The sequence below is a fragment of the Sorex fumeus genome, unplaced genomic scaffold (assembly GCF_029834395.1).
Source record: "Sorex fumeus unplaced genomic scaffold, SorFum_2.1 ptg000122l, whole genome shotgun sequence".
Classification (NCBI taxonomy): domain Eukaryota; kingdom Metazoa; phylum Chordata; class Mammalia; order Eulipotyphla; family Soricidae; genus Sorex; species Sorex fumeus.
This window is the reverse complement of record NW_026606179.1, coordinates 8120148-8139257: the sequence shown is the minus strand read 5'-3', so window position 1 is coordinate 8139257 and position 19110 is coordinate 8120148. Positions and strand designations below refer to the sequence as shown.

Here is a 19110-nt window from a genome sequence, read left to right as displayed (position 1 = left end):
GACAGTACAAGGGTGAGCCCAATTGCAGGATGGCACTGGGTGAAGACACACAGCAGGAGGTGGACACTGGAAGTGGACACACAGCAGGAGGCAAGCACTTGGAAGCACTTGGTGTGGACACACAGAAGGAGGAGGATGCTGGGACTGGACACACGGCAGGAGGAGGCTGCTGGGCATGATGACACAGAAAGATGAATGGACTGGCAGAGTGGGCCCTGGGGGGGGGGGGGGGCGCTATTCCTCCTAGTGCCCACAGAACCTGTCATCCCACCATCTGGAAGTCTTGGGGTAGGACTTACAACCCACAACCAGTCCCTGAGAAAGATGAAGGAGCCACATTTTTCAGGGCTCTGGGGACAGGTTCCTATGCTTGGAGCCTAGGCACCTCCTACAGGTGAAACCAGGGGCCACGGTGGGGGGGAGGGGGAAGGGTGTTTAGTTCCTGTCCCCGCAATTGGCAGGATGACCGTACACCCAGGCCTCTCCCCACGAGCAAAGGGCTTGATGGGAGGCTGGGGCGTGTGCGTGCTGCCCAACTCACTCCCGCTCACACTGCAGGAGAGGCCTGCGTGGCCTGCGGAGTTCGAGAGTGTGTGCGGTGTCCAGATTTATCCAGCTGCACCAAAATTTCCGATACCTCGACAAAGTTACCATAGGAAAAGAAACAAGTACGCCTGCGGGACTCAGCAGGGAGAAGGGCCAGCACCCACCAGGCAAGCTGCGAGCCTCCAACCTTTCTTTCAGTCCTGCATCCTGCAAAAAAGTACCTGCCCCGCCCCTCCCGGCCAGTGATTGGCCCGGGACCCTCCAGTGGCAACTCTAATTGGGCCGGTGCTTTCAAGATCCACCTCTGATTGGTCCGTGACTCTTCACTTCTGACTGGCACCAATTTCTACCGCTAACCTGTGCTTACAATCTCTGTTTGTGATTGGCTCCCGTAACCTTAATCTCCACCTCTGATTGGTCCGAGACTCAATGTGCGCTGCCTCCATCCTAGGCGGAGATTTCGACCCAGTTTCACCTGATGACTGACCCAGGTGCCCCTGCCCTAGTCTCAGTTGCCAGAGGCAGGCAGGTGGGGACACTTTTGTTCTGGGGTGCTCAGAACTCCATGCAGTGCTGGGATGGCATCTGGAATTGCTGCAAGCAAAGCCTGCCCTTGCGACAGGCTGGTTTTGGCTGGTTGGGTTGTCTGGTTTTGTTCTCCTATTTGTAGTAAAGAGCCTCAAGCTGGGCCTGTGCGCACAGCACGTTCGGCTTCTCTCCGGGCCACGTGCCTGGACCACAGACTGGGGGTGTGCCTGGGGGGGGGGTTGGGGCCACACCTGGTGGTGCTCAGGGTTCACTCCTGACATGGGGCTTCGGGGACCATATGCAGTGCTGGGAATTGAACCCAAGTCAGCTGCATACAAGCCAAGCGCCTTAACCTCTGACACACAGTCATACTACTCTCACACTCACCCCCCCCAACACACACATTCACACTCACACACTCACATAACCTAACACTCCCCACACACTCATGAACACTCATATCACACACTTACACTCTCTCACACACCTACTCACACTCACCCACACATTCACATGTTGGCGATGAGGCAGAGGCCCGAACCCTCACACTGTGGTGGGGACACAGGAAGCAGAGGCAGCGCCAGGTGAGGAAGGGTGGCCACAGGTGCAGAGCCAGTGCAGCTCCCGTGAAGCCAATGGGTGGCCGCCACGTGCCAGCCGAGCCTCCTTAAAGGCAGGCCCTGGGGAGCAGGCGTGGGTCCAGGAGTGGCCACTTGGAAAGGTGAGTGTGTCCTTGACAGGCGGGGGCCTTGCCTGCCCCGCACTGCAGCCCTTATCCTTGGTCTGAGGGGAGAACCTCGCTCACCGGCTGCTGTGGGATGCTAAGGCCAGGTTCGGTCCAAGCTGGAGGTGGGGTGGAGGTCCCCCACAGGTCTTTGCAACATGTGGTTCCTGCTGGGGAGTGCAGAGTCACCCGTGCAGTACTCTGGCCAGCAGGGTGGCTCAGTGCTACCCAGGGGAGCCACCTGGGCCTAGACAAGCTCCATGCCGTGGTCTGGGCTGCCAGGGACCGGAGAGGGCTCAGCAATCAGGGGCAGTGGCTTTGCCTGAGGTTCTAGCTTCCTCCAGCTGAGGGCTCGCCCCATTCCTGCCTTATCCTCTGCCGGTGTCCCAGTCTTGACAGGCAGCCCTACTCTCTCGTCACAGCTGTTCATTGATGGATTTTCCCCTCGTGAGAACTGCTGGAATGATGGAGGGGTGACAGGAAACTGGGGTGCAATTGGGGAGCTGCCCTCTGCTCCCTACCTTCAATGAGGGAGATTTCCAGGGGTCCCCCTGAGCTTCGAAGCTGATTTCACAGAGACAGGGAGTCACCTTGGCCAGTCAACAGGGATGATGGGAGTTTTGCTCTGTTATTGTTTTCCATCTCTGTGTACGTTGGCTGTTCTGTGTTAGATGGCAGGGAAATGAGATTTTAATTGCTCTGTAATTAGGGCGGAACATTTGAACGTGTTCTTAGAAATAAGTTTTTCCTGTTACCACCCATGCAATTAATATTGTTTCTGGGGGCTGGTAAGATAGTGCAGGGGGTTAGCCTTGCCAACAGCCAACTAGCTTCCATCCCTGACACCACTGGGCATGGACCTGAAACCTGGAGTCTCTGAGTGTAGTTCTGAGTGTTTTATGTACAGAAAAATCAATGGAGGGCCCTGTTTGGAGTAATCTACACATAAATTCATCTCTTCGTGGCCCTCTGGCAAGATAAGCGCAATTGTTTTAGCGTGATGCATTTATTTCTACTCCTACTAAAATTATTTTGTGTTTGTTTGGGGGCCACATCCTGGCAGGCCTTGGGGGACCATATGCAGTGGCAGAGATCAAGCCCGAGTCAGCTGCATGCAAGGCAAGTGCCCTCCCCAGCCACGTGTCCTGCACAGTCTTTTTTTTTGGGGGGGGGTCACACCCAGCAATGTTCAGGGGTTACTCATGGCTTTGCACTCGGGAATTACTCCTGGCAGTGCTTAGAGGACCATGTGGGATGCCAGGGATCGAAACGGGTTCAGCCGCATGCAAGGCAGACACCCTACCCACTGTATTATCGTTCTGGCTCCTGTCATGCACAGTCTTACGAACACAGGGTCCCCCCAGAGAGTAGCACCCCAGCTGTTGCCTGAGTGCTCTCCAGGTTTTTTGTTTGTTGGTTTGATTTGGGGCCACACCTTGAGGTACTCAAGGGCTCCCACAGCTCCTTAGTTGGAGTTCACTTCTGGCAGTGCCTTGGTGACCACATGGTGCTGGGGGTGGACCCATGTGTATAGCGGGCACTCCCCAGCCTGTATGTCTTCAGCTTTGCTGAGAAAACAGGTTGGATCTGGCAGCATTTCCCTGAAAACCTGCACATCTCTAGTCCAGTGGGTAGGGCATATTTTAAATTATCCCATATGGCCCCCTGAATACCTCCAGGAGTCATTCCTGAGTGCAGAGCCAGGAGTAACCCCTGAACATTGCCAAGTGTGGCCCCATACAAGAAAATATGCATATCTTGACCACCCATCCTCCAGAGACATGGAATCAGTTGAAATAAACACAGGAGCAGAGACGCAGGACAGTACGAATGGGCTGGCCTTGCATGTGACCCCCTGGGTTTGATCTGGCACTGATAAGGGCCCAAGCACAGAGCCAGGGAAGCTCCCAGCCCCACTGGGTGTGGCCACAAGTTTTCCTCCCAAAAATGAAAAGGCAGCAGTACAACAATTTAATTTTTTAAATAATTTAAAATAAAAGCTGCAGATACATCAGGGTACAGAGGTGCTTTGCAGCTCTGATGACCTGGCTGACCTACAGTCGGCTGGCAGCTGACTCTGGCCCTAGGTTCATGAGCACTGAGGAGAGTCGGCCCATTCTGAGTGAATCCATCCCAACTCAAATTGGGTGCTGCCCTGCAGACCTCAGGCTCTATCCCAGGACCCCAAACCTCACCTCCATTTCCAGCGCTGCTCCCCCAACCCCCTCCCCACCTGAGTTCTGCTTCTTAGTTGCCGCCTCAGGTCTGGCTCTGCTGCCACAGATCCTGTGATGTGCCCCAGGGCCCCCCTGTCACCCTTCCCCAGGGCCTCCAAAGTGCCCCTTCAGAGCTGTCCTGCTTCTTCTCCCCCAGTCAGAGGCCAGCAGGTCAATGGCAAAACTTACGAATGGAGAGTCACATCTGGTTCTAGAGGCAGCCCTGGGTCTCGGCTGGGGTTGATTCTCAGCTCTGTTCTCAGGGCCTACACCTATTGCTGGTGGTACTGCATGGTTCTGGTTCCAGTGCTGGGGATTGGACCGTAATCAGTGAGGATTGGGTCATAGTCCCTGGACTCTCTCTCCAGTTCCTCTTGCAGATAAATTCCTAATAAGTGCAATGCACCAACTCACTCTATGGGTCATCCTACACCACAGCACAGAACAGACCAAAACATGCCTCTTCAGAGAGTCAGAGCATGCTTAAAGCCAAGGATTGGTACAGAGGGCTTCAGGTACCTGCCTTGCAGGTAGCTGGCCTGGGCAGTGTGGGCATGGCAAATGCCCCCTCTCTATAACAGCCCGCGCAAAACATTAGGTTTATGACCTCCTGGGAGAGCATGCTGAGGGTGGCCTCATCTCTCCCTTGCACAGCTCTGTTGGTGGTCCCCACACTCGCAGCACCCAGCAATGGAGGGAGAACGAGGAAAGGACACCCGAACTGCTCCTGCGCCCGCACCTGGAGAGGGAGGGAGGCAGGCGCGCTGCTGGAGCCCAGGTGAGGCGGGGCCCCTCTTTGGTTCTCTGGGTTTCCTTGTTGGGGCAGGGTAGCATGCCCAGCTCTGCTCAGGGCTCAATCCTGGCAGTACTTGGAGACCCGGTATGCGCTCAGGTTCAAACCCAGGTCAGCGTGGAAGGCCACAGCCCTGCCCACTCTCCCAGGTCCCATATCCCTGGCTATGGTATCTGTTGAGGTCAGTCACATTGGTCATCCTTGGGGGCTGGAGCAATAGAACAGTGGGTAGGGTGTTTGCCTTGCACGCAGCCAACTCGGGTTTGATTCCCAGCATCCCATATGGTCCCCCAAGCACCGCCAGGAGTATTTCCTGAGTGCAGAGCCAGGAGTAACCCCTGAGCATTTCTGGGTGTGACCCAAAAATAAAAAAAAATACATTGGTTATCCTTGCCATGCATGGTGCTCTGGGACAGGAACACGCCTTTCTGCCTGGCTGCTCACTGTGGCCCTGGCAGTCACAAGGTGGCAGATCCCTGCAGACTGCCGCGAGCAGTTTGTCCGGAGTCTGTCCCTGTGCCTGGCACTGGGACTTCCAGCTCAGCTGAGCAGGGCTCCCTGGCCCCTTGAGCAGAGCAGGGCCCTTAGTATGCAGTTGTCTGGGGTGCAGCTGGGGTCCCAGGTCTATGTCCGGGCACCTGTAGTGCAGAGAGCAGGCACAGAGCCAGTGGCAGCCTGATGTTGAGCGTGTTCAGAGCCAAGAAACCAGGAGAAATTGAAGGTCCCACATGGTGCCTTTAGCGGCTGTTTTGGGTGTTGAGGGGTCAGGAGCCACAGCGTGGCAGGGACCCCGTGTACAAAGAGACTCTGTTTTACCCAGTCTCCTGGTCTGTGGCCAGAAGCTCATGAGCAGATGGTCTTGCAGATAGTGATGATGGTGAAACAAGAGACACCCTGTATCCAGCAGGCTGTTGCCGAGACTTCACCCTTACTTGTAGCTGAACCCAGTGTCACAGATGGACCCTGGACAGGAATGACCCTGGACACCACAGGGGGGTCCCCAAGCTGAGCTAGGGGTGATCCCCAACCACTGCCAGGTGTGGCCCTCAAAAGCCACAGCAGACAGCTCTGACTTGGGGTGGGGGTGTCAGGCCCAAGTGCTCACGTGCTGCCAACCCCCGTGCTGCGCAGGTGCCCGGAGCTGCTGGGACTACAAGACACACCTGAAGAGTGGCTTTGCTGGTGGGCTGGTGGCAGAGGATGGTGGCTTCCAGGACTTGGGTTGTGACAGCCCTGAGCTGCAGGCACTGTTCAGGGCCTTCCTGCCTGACGAGCATGGCTTCCGGCCACGCACTGTGGTCCTGCATGGGGAGCCAGGCACAGGCCAGGCCCTGCTGGTTCGTAGGCTCCTGCTGGGCTGGGCGCAGGACAAGGCCCTCCAGGACCTCTTCTCTTACGTCTTCCTCCTGCAGGCCCAGGACCTGCGGGGGCCGGCTGAGAGCAGCCTCCTGAAGCTGTTGTCCAGGGCCTGGCCTGCTGCTCCGGAGGCCGCACAGGACATCGGGGCCTGGCCGGACAGGCTGCTGTTCGTGCTGGATGGTTTTGATGACCTGGACTGGACCTTTGGGGATGAGGACGGGGCCACATGCGCAGACTGGGCGGCGTGGCAGCCCGTGAAGGTGCTGCTCCGAAGTTTGCTCCGGAAGGTGCTGCTGCCAGAGGCCTCGCTGCTCATCACGGCCTCAGGCACCACCCTGGAGATGCTCAAGGCTGTGCTGGTGGCCCCCTGCTACCTGTGGTTCGGGGGGTTCTCACTGGAGCAGAGGCTGGACCTGCTCCTGCAGCACAGCTACTCTGAGGCCCAGCAGAGGCAAATCCTGCAGTGGGCCACCCACTGCCAACCATTGCTGGAGAACTGCCAGGTCCCTGCTATGAACCACCTCCTCCAGGAAGCCCTCCATCTGCGACTGGCCACCCACAACTGCACACTCACGGCCTTATATGCCACCTGGGTGTTTCATCAGTTCTTACCAATGCAAGTGGCAGCTGAGATGAGGGACCACATGAGACCTGTCTGGAGGCACATGCTGCAGGCCTTGTGCCGTCTGGCCCTGGAGGGTCTGAGGCTCCAGAAGCTGGTCTTCACTCAGGACACGCTGGGCAGGTTCGGGCTGTGGAGCCCGCACCTCTCCTTTCTGGCCAGCAAGCACCTCCTGCTGCCTCACCCGCACCGTGCTGGTCACTTCAGCTTCCTGCATCCCAGCCTGCAGGACTTCTTTGCGGCCCTGAGCCACATGCTGCCTGAGGGGCAGGCCTGCCCCATGTTCCCCGAGCTCCTGAGCCTGCTGTTGCCCAAGTCTGGGGGTGCCCGCCATCCGCCCGTGAGCCGCTTCCTGTGCGGCCTCCTGAACCGGGAGTTGGCAGAGCTGCTGCAGGGGCTGCTGGGGTGTGCCGTGGCCCCTGAGACCAGACAGGCCCTGCTGCATGAGGTGGCCTGGCTGGGCGCCCACCCTGGCCCCCAGGACCTTCTCTCCACCTTCTACTGCCTCTTTGAGACCCAGGAGCAGGAGCTGGTGCAGGAGATGTGTGCCAGCCTGCGGGCAGCCAGGGTGCTGCTCAGCCGGCCGATGGACCTACTGGTCCATGCCTTCTGCCTGCCCTGCTGTGGCCACCTGCAAACCCTCAGGCTGTCCGTCGGAGGGGTCTTCCAGAAGGATCACAGCCTTGAAGCAGGGCCCCTCCTGCCCCCCAGGTAAGGCCTTGCCTGTGGCCTTGGGCTTTCTTCATCCCTCTTTTTTGGGGTTTGTGCTGTCCAAACTGTAGCCCTTTTTTGTGGGTGAGGGGAGAGCATGTTGGGGCCACACCCAGCAGTGCTCGGAGCTGACCTCACCTCTGTGCTGGGACTCACTCCTGGTGGGGCTTTGGGGACCCTCTGCGGTGTACCCTAGTCACATGCAAGGGTGTGGTGCCTTTGCCGTTGGACTGTCTCTGGCCTAGTCCCCTTTTCAGCCCTTTCTGTCTGAGGGCTTGGGGTCACACCATGGTGGCTTCCCCGCCTCACTGAGTTGACACAGCTGCTTCTTGGTGTTGCTGTGGGGCAGCGCTGACCTGTCCTCCATCCCAACCCCCAGTTCAGTGCTTTTGTCTCACCCAGAAGTGGGGCAGTTCGGGGCTGTTCTCAGGCAGCTGTGGCCACCCCTCTGCCACTCAGTGAAAGCGCGACCCGAGGCTGTGCAGGAGCCAGGCAGGTGCCCGTATGGCATTGCTGGCTTCAGGCTCCGCCCCTCCCCCACAGACCGCAGCACCAGAGCCTGGTAAGGGAGAGCTGGCAGCAGCTGTGTGGGGTGCTCGGTGCACACCCCAGTCTGCGGCGGCTGGACCTCGCAGGCAGCATCCTGAGCCCATGGGCTTTGAAGACACTGTGTGGACAGCTCCAGCGGCCGGCCTGTGGCATTCAGCGCCTGACGTGAGTTGGACATGGGGGTCATGTGGATCCTCAGGGCAGGAGAGGGAGTACTTGAGGCCAGATCGCGTTCTGTGGATTTTGAAGAATGAACAGGAGTTGATTTGTCCAGGAAAGCGGGAGGAAAGCTCATTTCAGGCCACACCGCCTCTCTAGCGAGCTGACATAGGTGACTGTGTGGGGCCTGGACACGGGTTCTACTCCCAGTTCTTTGCTCTGGGGTTTGGGGAATCCTGGCACTGCTGCAGAATGGGGCAGACCCCTCTCTCCAGACCTTCTTCAGGGTGCTGCCTGGGGCTGAGCCCTGCCGCACACCACGCTGGGATCTGTAGGTGTCCCTGTGAGGGCAGAGATCCAGGTCCGACTGCTCTCTCACCCCCTCAGCCCCACGCTGACGGGGAGCAGCTGGGCTCTGGGTGAGCTGCATGGCTCAGTTCAGGGAACTTTCTACCCACCATCCTGCACTTCCGGTTCAATCTTCCTTGGTACCCTACAGCTCAGGGTCACCTATGTATGTCTGTAGCTGTGGGTCTGTGTTTCAATTTAAATGTGATTGCAGTTTACCTGGTCTGACTCTTGACTCTTCAACCTGAATTTGACTGACATCCTAGTTCTGTTCTCTAGATGACACCCTATTTCCTTCTCCTTTTCGAAGGGGGCGGAGACAAGCTCATACTTGGCAAGGCGTGGGCTCTCCAAGCTTCATCCTTTGGTTTTAGCTTTTCACACCCAGTGGTGCTTATTGCTTATGGCTGGGATCACTCGGGAATATCAGGTGTTTGAATTGGGGCCAGCCATACGCAGGCAAGTATCTTCCCCACTGTGCTAGCTCTCCGGCCCCTTCATTCCTTTTATTTTGGGGGCCTCAACAGTGGTGCTCAGGGCTGCTGCATTCACAGCATGTGCTCTGCCCACTGAGACATCTTCCCGGCCCCCCCAGCATTGGAATCATATCTCACATGTGACTCTTTGGGTGTCCTGATAAATAGCTCTCCTGCTAGAACATTCTGCCCTTGTTTTCATGCCATTTCCAGTGCTGGGAGCCTGAAAGGCATTTCTGTGACTTATCCAGCAGATGAACATAAGGGGCTGAGGGATAGGCTGAGATTGCAGAGGTGTCCTCCTGTCTACACTCCCCTCCCCGCCTGTATCCCCCCTATCTACAACCCCGTCCCTGTCAACCCACCCTCCTGTCTACCCCACCCCCTCCTTGTCCACACCCCTTGTCTATGCCCCTCCCTTCCCTGTCTGTACCCCTCCTTCCTGTATATACCTCTCCCTTCCCTGTCTGCACCCCTAACCCTAACCCTAACCTATCTATACCACTCCCTCTCTGTCTACACACTGTTCCCCCACAGCTTCACAGATGTGCAGGTGATGTGGGGCCTGGAGCCACTCTGGCATGTTCTGGTTGCCAGCCCCAGACTCCGGCTGCTGGGCCTGGCCTGCATGTCCCTCGGGCATGCGGACGTCACCATGGCCGGCATGGCTCTGCGACACCCTTCCTGCAGGCTCCGCTCTCTCTGGTAAGTCCAGCCTCAACTCTCGCTCTGGAGCTGGTGTTGGTCATTCATGTTTGAAATACTTACACGAGTTACAAAAATATAACATGTGTCAGGCGGGCGGTGAGCGGGGGGACAACAGGACATGGAGCAGCAGGGAGGGGCTTCCCCCACGTGGCTAGTCTGGGTCCAGCCCTGGCCCACGTGACCAGGGGCAGCCCTGGTGGTCCTGGCAACACAGAACTGCCTCTCAGCACCCCCACTGTACCCCACACATCAGGGTGTCATTTGCATCTTGTCCCCCAGCACCAATCACGGGGTAGCCCCTGAGCCCCACAGGTTAGACCCCCCAAGATGGACACTAAAAAGAAGAGCTCTGAAATAACTGGGTTATTTCTCAACAGCATAGGCGTCTAAGAGGGTCCAGGTTAGGGGGTGACACCAGTATGGGCGTCCGAGAGGGTCCAGGTTCAGGGACGGCCCTGCACCCCACAGCCTCACAGGTTCCAGCAGTCACACAGCTCCAGGCACCTGGGGAGAGACGGGCTGTGTCCGAGGTGGGGCTCAGGTGCCGGGCTTTGTGGACACCATGCTGGTTCAGGCTGCCATTCTCTGTAGGCTAGATGGCTGCTGGCTAGAAGACCCTGAGTTCTCTGTCATCTCCCAAGTCCTAGCTGGGGCCACCTGCTTACGAGTCCTCAGCTTGGCCAGAAACAAGGTCTCAAAGGACGCCCTCAGGGCACTGTGCCAGGGCCTGCTGGCCCCAGCCTGCAAGCTGCAGAGGCTCGTGTGAGTGCGCCCTCACCCTGGGCCCCAGCGGGTAATGGGGGAAGGGCTGGGGGTCACGGGAGGATGCCCCCAGCTACAGGTCTCCCTCGTGGTGCCCTCCATGCCAATGCCAAATGCACAGAAGCCACCAGGACCTCTGGGCCTCACCAGGTTGCCCCTGAGCTGGGGGCGCTGCCTCAGGACGTGGGTTCCCATGAGAAACTCGCGCTCATGTCCATCGGGGTTCCTGCCCTCTGCCCCTTTCCTGCTGGGGAGGTGTGTGCCCCCTTCCCACACACACACGCACAGACACACAGACGTGGGCAGAGACACCCACACGCAAGGCTAGATGCCCCTCCACACACACACGCACATTTTTTCTGTCCCAGCGGGCGTGTCCGAGACTCGTGGGCCTGTGGCTTGTGCCCCCCTCTCCAGCTGTGGGGGAGCAGGAAGGGCTGGGGTGGTTCTCTTCATGCCCTTGGGGCTCCCTCTCCAGGCTGCGGAGCTGTGGCCTCTCTGCCGGGGCATGCCAGGACCTGGCCAGGGGCCTCATCGGCAACTGCAGCTTGACGCACCTGGACCTGTCAGACAACCACCTGAGTACATGGGGCATGAGGTTCTTGTACCCCTGCCTCAGCCACTCAGCACCCAGCCATGGTCTCCAGAGGCTGCTGTGAGTGACCCCCAAACTGGTCCTGTGTACCTTGCAGTGCTAATGGCACACAGAGAGGGGGCCTCCCTGGGATGGTGCTGCCCACATGGGGCTCTGGAGTCTGCCTTCCCTTCCCATCTGCCTACAGCCTGACCCGGTGCGGCCTGGATACGGCTGCCTGCAGCTTCCTGGCCTTGGCACTCATGCACCACACGAGCCTGACACATCTAAGCCTCAGCTCAAACCCGCTGGGCAACCGCAGCGTCCACCTCCTGTGCCTGGCCCTGCAGGACCCCATGTGCCACCTGCAGGAGCTGGAGTAAGTGTCACAGGGCTGTACCTTGCTCTCTGCCACCAGTGGGCTGAGGCCGAGAGTGGGAAGGGGCGACCCTATTCCCTGTGAGGACGCCCGGAGGCAAGTTGTGGCATAGGGGGCACCAAAGCTCGGATCCGAATTAGCTTCCCGCTGAGTGTTCTAACTCTTCTGCCCCTCTCTGGCCCAAGGTCATCCACTCTGAGCCAAGAGGGATGGGAGGCAGGGACTCTCCACAATTCCCCGATGCCTCTTCCCTCTACTGCAGGCTCGTACAGTGTCAGCTCACGGCCACCTGCTGCTCCAGCCTGTCCTCCGTGATCGCACAGAACCAGTACCTGAGCAGCCTGGACCTCTCCCACAATGCCCTGGGTGACGAGGGACTGGTGGCACTCTGCGAGGGTCTCAAACAAAGCACCAGCTCACTCGTGAGGCTCAGGTGGGCCTGGGTGCCGTGCTCATGTTCTGGTCTTTGTGCTTGGGACCCTCTGGGAGAGCAGCATTCCTGCTGTCAGAGTTCGGTGTTTGGAGCAAACCAAAGTGGGTGGGGGCGTCTGGATACCAAACTCAGAACTAAGGTATGCTTGGCCTGGTGCAGGGGGTGCTGCGGTGGGGGTTGGGGATGAGCCTTGCGTTGCTGCTCCTGAGGCATTAAGAAAATGAAGTAAGTCTTGGACTCTGGGTGAGCCCAGGTTTGGCATACTGGGCCCAAGGGGGGGTGCCAGAGCAGGAAGGACTGGCCCACCATTCTGCAATGCCCTGGAACACAGCCCAGTGCCAGGCCAGAGAGGCATGCCACCAGTGCATCTGGAGGGACTGTGCACAGTGCATCGGGAAGGGCAGTGGCAGAGAAAGACCGAACCCAAGGGACTCCTTGTGAGATGTGTCAGCGGTGGTTGCTGTCCCACTTATCTTGAGAGGAGGGGTGGGACAAGAGGTGGTGGCAAAGTTGGGAACCCATCTTCTTCTCTAAACCACAGCTCCTTGGGGAGCCAGAGTGACAGTACAGTGGGGAGGACACTTGCTTTATATGCAGCCGACCTGGTTCGATTTCTAGCATCCTATATGGTCCCCCAAGAACCACCAGGAGTAACTCCTGAGTGCAGAGCCAAGAATACCCCTGAATATCACCGGGTATGACCCAAAAAGCTTAAATAAATAACTAAATAAACTACAGGGCTGAAGTATTGTATACAGCAGGTAGGGTATTTGCCTTGCACGTAGCCGACCGGGGTTCTATTCCCAGCATCCTATATGGCCCTCTGAGTACTGACCGGAGTAATTCCTGAGTGCAAAGCCAGGAGTAACTCTTAGGCATCACCAGGTGTGACCAAAAAGCAAAAAATAAATAAAATAAAAAAATTTAAAAAAACCCCAGCTGTTTCTCAGCCCTAGGGTCATGGATAGCTTTGGCAGTCTTGCCTCTCAGCAGCTGACCCCGCCTCTTCCAGATTGACTCCATCCCTATAGCTGGCGAGTCCTATTACTGGGTAGCCATGCACCCTCCTCTGGATAGCTTCCTCAAAGCTCTTGGAGTTTCTAATTTTCTGAGCTTGCCTGTGTGTCCCAGAAAAACTGCACCATCCCTAGAGACAGCCTCCTGTTCAGGGAGGGCTCTGGGCACTGCTTGGCGTCACTGCTAACTTCCTCCTTGCCTCCTGGAAATGTGGGGACCTTCTGGTTCTTCTTGGTACTACTGATGTGTCCTAGAAGAGCATAAGACTCCCGCCCGCCCCTGCAACATGAGCTCATGTTGTGCACACACCCCTCTACAATGGAGGGTCATGCCTACTGCTCAGCATGTCTCCCCAGACTGGACACAAGTACCCCATGGTAATCCCTGCCCGCTCTAGAGACTTTGTTCCTAAGTGCTTCAGAGCACAGGCACCCTCCAGGAAGGCAGACAGCCTTGTCACCCTCCTCAGTCCCATCATCCTGCAGTGGCTGGAACCACTTAAGCAGACCCTCACTATGCATCAGTCAAGCCTGTGTGTTCTTGGGCTTTGTTTCTGGGTCACATCCGGGCCTTACTCCTGGCTCTGCATTCACTTGGACCATTCTTGGCAGGGTTCAGGGGGCCATTTGAGGTGCCAAGTGTCAAACCCAGGTGGGTCGTGTCCCGAGTACAGTAGGTAAGGCACTTGCTGTCTCTCCAGTCTGCTGCTGGGAGGCCTCAGGCAGTGAAACATTCGCTCTGTCCCTAACAGCTGAAGGGGCATGCCCTGCACGATCACCTGAGTTGCTTTGAAGAGACCCTAGCCCACTCTTCCCGGTTCACCCCAGGTTTCCATCCCCAGAAAGAAGTCCTCAGCCTTGACCCTCCGTCCCCAGCACTCTCCAGGGGACCCGGGGGCATGTCAGGCTTTGCTTCAGGTCTCCGAGAGCCCCCCCCCGCCCCCACACACACACATACACCTGGCAGATGCACAGGGAGAGGCCCTGGCTGATGCTCATGGCCTGGCCTGTCGTGTGCCCACAGGCTGGAGGAGTGTGGCCTGACCTCAGACAGCAGTGTGGCACTCTCCGCCGCCCTCTCCCAAAACCGCAGCCTCCTTAGCCTTGGCCTGGCCAGCAACAGCTTCAGCCTCCCAGCCATGAGGACACTGTTTCAGGGGATCTCACACCCATCCTGTGCCCTGCGCGCCATTGGGTGAGTCCCTGCCACCCTAGACAGAGCCTGGGGATCAGAGCTGCAGTTACAGCTAAGGCGCTGGCTCTGTGCCACCCGCAGTATCCATGGGCTTCCAGCCTCAGTGGGAATGGGGCTTACAGCGGCATTGGGGGGGGGTCCCTTTGGGTGAGTTTGCAGCTGCATGCAGACAGCATTGAGTACACCTCATGTGCTGTGGGCTGGGGACAGTGCAGGGCTGAGATACTGGCCTTATACAGCCAACTGCCCCTGGGTGAGGGACATACTGCATGGGCTGCACAACACAACCTGATTCAGCCTTCCGGGAGGCGCATTGGGCCACGCCCACCAGTGCTCAGGAGGCACTCCTGGCATTCTTCAGAGGACAGTATGAGGTATCGGGATTCAAACCAGGGCATGGCACCTATAGTCACAAGCTGTATAGACCTTAACTTTTTTTTTTTTTTTTTTTTTGCTTTTTGGGTCATACCTGGCAATGCACAGGGGTTATTCCTGGCTCTGCACTCAGGAATTACTCCTGGCGGTGCTCAGGGGACTATATGGGATGCTGGGAATCGAACTCAGGTCGGCCACGTGCAAGGCAAGAGCCCTACCCGCTGTGCTATTGCTCCAGCCCCAAGACCTTAACCTTTTTTTTTTTTTTGGGGTCACACCCGGCGATGCTCAGGGGTTACTCCTGGCTCACGCACTCAGGAATTGCTCCTGGCGGTGCTCAGGGGACCATATGGGGTGCTGGGAATCGAACCTGTGTTGGCCATGTTGGCTGCGTGCAAGGCAAACGGCCTACCCGCTGTGCTATCGCTCCAGCCCCCAACCTTTTGTTTTTTTAATTAAAAATTAGGACTGGAGTGGTAGGAGTAATTCCTGAGTGCAGAGCCAGGAGTAGCCCCTTAGCATCCTGGGGTGTGACCCAAAAACCAAAAATATAATAATTTAGCCCCTAACTTCTATACTCTCTGGTGCCCCCCCCTTTTTTTGGGGAGGCACACTTGGCAATGCTCAGGGATCACTCCTGGCTGACTTAAGGGACCATATGAGATGATGGGGATTGAACCCGGGTCAGCCATGTGTAAGACAAGACCCTAAACCCGCCATATTTTCTTTTTCAATACCATTTTATTAACAAAGGGTTGCATCTGGGTTATCTGCTCCCTTTCCTTTTACTGTAGTTTCTATGGCCAGGGATCGATGGAGTTTTGATCATTACTTGCATACATGCTCTCTAGGGGGCACTGCAGCTCCCTTTGTGCTGTGGGGTCACAGTCAGTCCCTCAGCTGTGGGGCTGCCCAAGCTGTGGGAGCCACGTCTGCTCCCACACCCCTCCTGCGGTGCAGCTGGGAATGACTTGTGGTGTTAGTGTAAGAGAGCTGGTTCAAGCATGTTGCACTGGTGACCACACCTGCATGGGGCGCACTCTGGGGGTTCTGCATCTTAGGGTATGAGAGACTGACACGGGGAAGGCAGCCTGCTCTGTCCCCAGCTGTCCTCACATGTGGGGATTCCCTGGGCCCACTCCTGGTCTCGGGGCTGGAGGGAGTGGAAAGTTCTGAAACCTCAGGTGCTCTTGTTGCCTGCAGGCTGAAGCTGGGGCAGTTTCCGGCTGCGGTGCAGCAACTGGTGGCAGATCTGCAGCAGGTGAAGCCATGGGTGACTGTGGATAGCGACTGGGACAAAGAGCCAGGTGAAGACTGGGACGAGGAGCCCGATGAAGACTGGTTCTGGTGGCGGCAGTGATTTGCGCTGTCACAATACGGCCTCTGTCCTGTCCTTCTGCTCAGAGCATTCTTCCATGGAGCAGAGGGACCCCAATAAACTCTGAGCATGTGGCACATGTGCAGCTCTCCAGTGCCTTGGCCACCATGCAGGATGGGGAGAAGGCATCGTGCCTGAGCAGTGCCCCAAGGGACAGGGATGACCCAGGGCGGATAGCTGCGCATGCAGAAGGTTCACGGAAGCAGCAGCAGTGATGCCATGAAGCCTTGGTGACATTAGCCACAGGGGTCATAGGGGTGAGAGTCAGGTACAGGGATGCATGGTGGCAGCCGATGGAAGTCATGCCTTCAGGGGTTCTCTTTTATCCCTGGGGACTTTTTTTTGGTTTGGGGTCCATGCCCAGCAGTAATCTAGGGTACTCTCGGCTCTGTGCTTTGGGGGGATGCTGCAACAGCTGAGGATGGACCTCAGGATCTGTCTGCTTCTGGCTTGTTCTGCTCAGCACACCATCCTCCCCCACCCCTGCCTCTGGCCCAGTCCTATCCAAGTTGCCAGAAACTGTGACTATCCCGCGTCCACGGCGCCCCTGTGGCCGCTCACGCCCAGTGCTTAGTCCCTCAGCCACGACTGCTCAGGCTGTCCTCTGCTGCTGGCCTTGGGGTTGCTCCCATTTTTGGCTACTCTACTAGGTTGCTGAAATGAACATAAATGTGCCTCTATATTTTGGGGGGCACCTGGAGGTGCTTGGGGCCCACATGCAGTGCTGGGGTCACAGGCAGAGGTAGTGCCAAGTCCCGGCTCTTTCCAGCCCATCTAAATGAGTTTCTGGTGTCTGGGGGATAAATGCCCAGAAGGAGGAGCATCGGCAGATGTGGGGGCACTTCTTGTGTTTTTGGGTTTTGGGCCCCACCTGGCAGTGCTCAGGGAACCCTCTGCAGTGCTGGGGTTGACCCCAAGCCAGCACCTCCCCGTCTCTTGCTCTCAGTCCTCTATCCTTTACGCCTGCTCAGCTGTCTTCAGTGAAGGCTGGGTCAGACAGTCTTGGCACAGGAATGAGGCCACCTTCAACTGTTCAGCTCTGGGGTCCATGGGGCTAGCTGGAGAGCATGGATGCATCCCCAGCCTCACTCTGTCAATGGGGAGGGGGGGTGGGGGTGGGGAGACAGAGAGGAAGGACCAGACCGGACCAGGCTCTGTCCTTGGTGCTGACAGCCTGGGCCAGTGCAGTGGGGCTGGTTGTCGGGGACCGACTGGCTGCTCCCCAGTCACAGTGCCAGCCATGCGCAGGTCGGTGGAAGGGCGGAGGCAGGTGCACAACACGCACCCTCACAGGACCCTGGCAAGAGTTGCTCTGCAGGGATGAGACTAGCCCACAGGGCTGGGCACAGGCTCGGCCTTAAGGGGTCCTGGCTCCATCCCTCCTACTGTGGTCTTGAGCACCACTAAAGAGACTCCTGAGCACAGAGCTGGGTAGTCCCACTCCCTCACACACATGCTTTACTGCTGCAGGTGGGGGAGGGGGCACCCCAGACAGGAGCAGGGCCTGGGAGAGGAGGCAGTCGGGAGAAGGAACAGAATACTTACCTCTCCGTCTCAGGGACACTTGCAAGACTGGTGAGTACCTCCCTGAGCCATCTCAGCAGCTCAGGAGGCGGCCGTCAGTGGCACCTGCTTCCACTGTTCTCCCACCCCCAATGCTCAGGGAGCTGGAAACCAGGCTGCAGTGAAAGGGACATCAGTCCTGTCTCACCCGGGTTCCTCACAGGGAACAATTGCAGAGAAACAGGTAAGGCAAGCTTACTTGGAGCAGGGGAGGAGAGAGGGACAGAGAGGCAGGCAGGGATGGAGGCATATCATTCCTTCCCCAGGCCAGAGTGATAGCACAGCGGGGAGGGCATTTGCCTTGCAAGTGGCTGACCCGGGTTCGATCCCCAGCATCCCACATGGTTCCCTGAGCGCTGCCAGGAGGAATTCCTGAATGCAGACCCAAGAGTAACCCCTGAGCATCACCGGGTGTGACCCCCCCCCCCCCCCCATTACCCCTTTCCCACTGCCATTTCGTTTGTACAATTTTCCATTCTGCCCCCATCCAGTCTGTTGCTGGGGTGGTAGCCAAGGGGGAGAGTTGTTTGCTGCCCATGGCATTCACTGATGCTCTGTGACCTTTGTCTCAGGGGACAGACAATCCTCTCCCAAGGACCCCGGGCAGGGCAGGGCTGGACCAGGACTCTGCATCCTGGGTTTCCCTGTGGTGCTGAGGTCTTCGTGACTTTGGGCTGGGTTAGGTCCCCAAGTAGTGTTTTTCTTCCCTATTTCCTGATATTCTTTTCTCTGCCTGCAACATTACTGTTACTTCAGGCAAGCAGGTCAATCTCCATCACCAGGGTCAGGGAGAAGCAGGTTTGGGAAGCCCAGTAGGCAGACCCCAAGGACCACAATCCGGGCCTGAAGCACTCCTGGATTTGATTTTTTTGCCGGGGCACACCTGTCTTCTCCAGTTTTAAAATAGTGGGGCGCATGGCACTGCTCGCAAAAGCACAGGGAGAAGGTGGCCAGTGTAAGAGCCTACTTTCCTCCTGCCCCTCTACCCACCAGTGCTGGAGAGGGGTCAACTGGGGCACTGAATGCAAAGCTCTGCGATGCTCCCGAGGAGAAAGCGTGCTTGCTGTATGCGGAACCTTCTAGAAAGTGGTGCACAGATGGGCTGCTGCAGGAGGAAAGGGGGGGAGCGGCCCAGACTGACTCGATGGTTCTCATGGGGGCACACAGCCAGGTGCAGGCCGCTCATGAAGTGGGCAGCGCGAGGGCCCTGATGAGCTGTGGGCACCACATGTGCGGCACGGTCAGGTGGCATTATTGTGAGTGCTCCGCAGCCCACGGGGATCCAGGTGCGGGCATGGGACCACCACGCACCACAGCTGGCGTGGGGCCCTGCAGGAAGTGGCTGTGCCGTGACCTTCCTGGCCCCACTCGCACGTCACCCGGAAACTCAGTGATTTCCGGGAGGCCTGGGGATGCCACCTTCTCGGGACAAAGTGCAGACTTCACCCCTCCTTGTAAGTGTACCCCCTCCCAACCAGACCCCATAACTTCTTTCGCAAGAATATGCTCCCAACTCCCGCCTCAGCACAGGCCTCAGAAATGAGGCGAGGCTCCTGGGAACCCCTGGCTCACGGTCCTCCTGATGAGGGTCTCGGCACTTGTGGGTACTGAGCGGCGCTGCCATATGGCTGCGCTGGGGGCCAAATGCCGGGGTGCTTGTTATTTCCACAGGGCTCAGGGGACCACACAGGGAGCT

The 19110-nt window shown here is 57.7% G+C and overlaps 1 protein-coding gene across 1 annotated transcript; it reads left to right on the top strand.

Moving 5' to 3' along the window:
- The first annotated feature begins 29 nt into the window (after positions 1–29).
- Positions 30–15833, top strand: NLRP5 (NLR family pyrin domain containing 5). The gene is made up of 10 exons (XM_056137212.1): positions 30–39; positions 5939–7499; positions 8043–8213; positions 9569–9736; positions 10331–10499; positions 10933–11156; positions 11284–11454; positions 11717–11887; positions 13928–14098; positions 15677–15833. The coding sequence occupies exons 1-10, from the start codon at positions 30–32 to the stop codon at positions 15831–15833; spliced, it is 2973 nt and encodes a 990-aa protein (XP_055993187.1).
- Positions 15834–19110: the final 3277 nt, after the last annotated feature.

What these genes read in the sequence shown, in the direction of transcription:
- NLRP5 (XM_056137212.1), top strand. An exon ending in TGCCACCTGCAGGAGCTGGA is followed by an intron (nt 11,455 to 11,716) that starts GTAAGTGTCACA and finishes CCTCTACTGCAG; the next exon opens with GCTCGTACAGTGTCAGCTCA. An exon ending in TGTGCCCTGCGCGCCATTGG is followed by an intron (nt 14,099 to 15,676) that starts GTGAGTCCCTGC and finishes TGTTGCCTGCAG; the next exon opens with GCTGAAGCTGGGGCAGTTTC.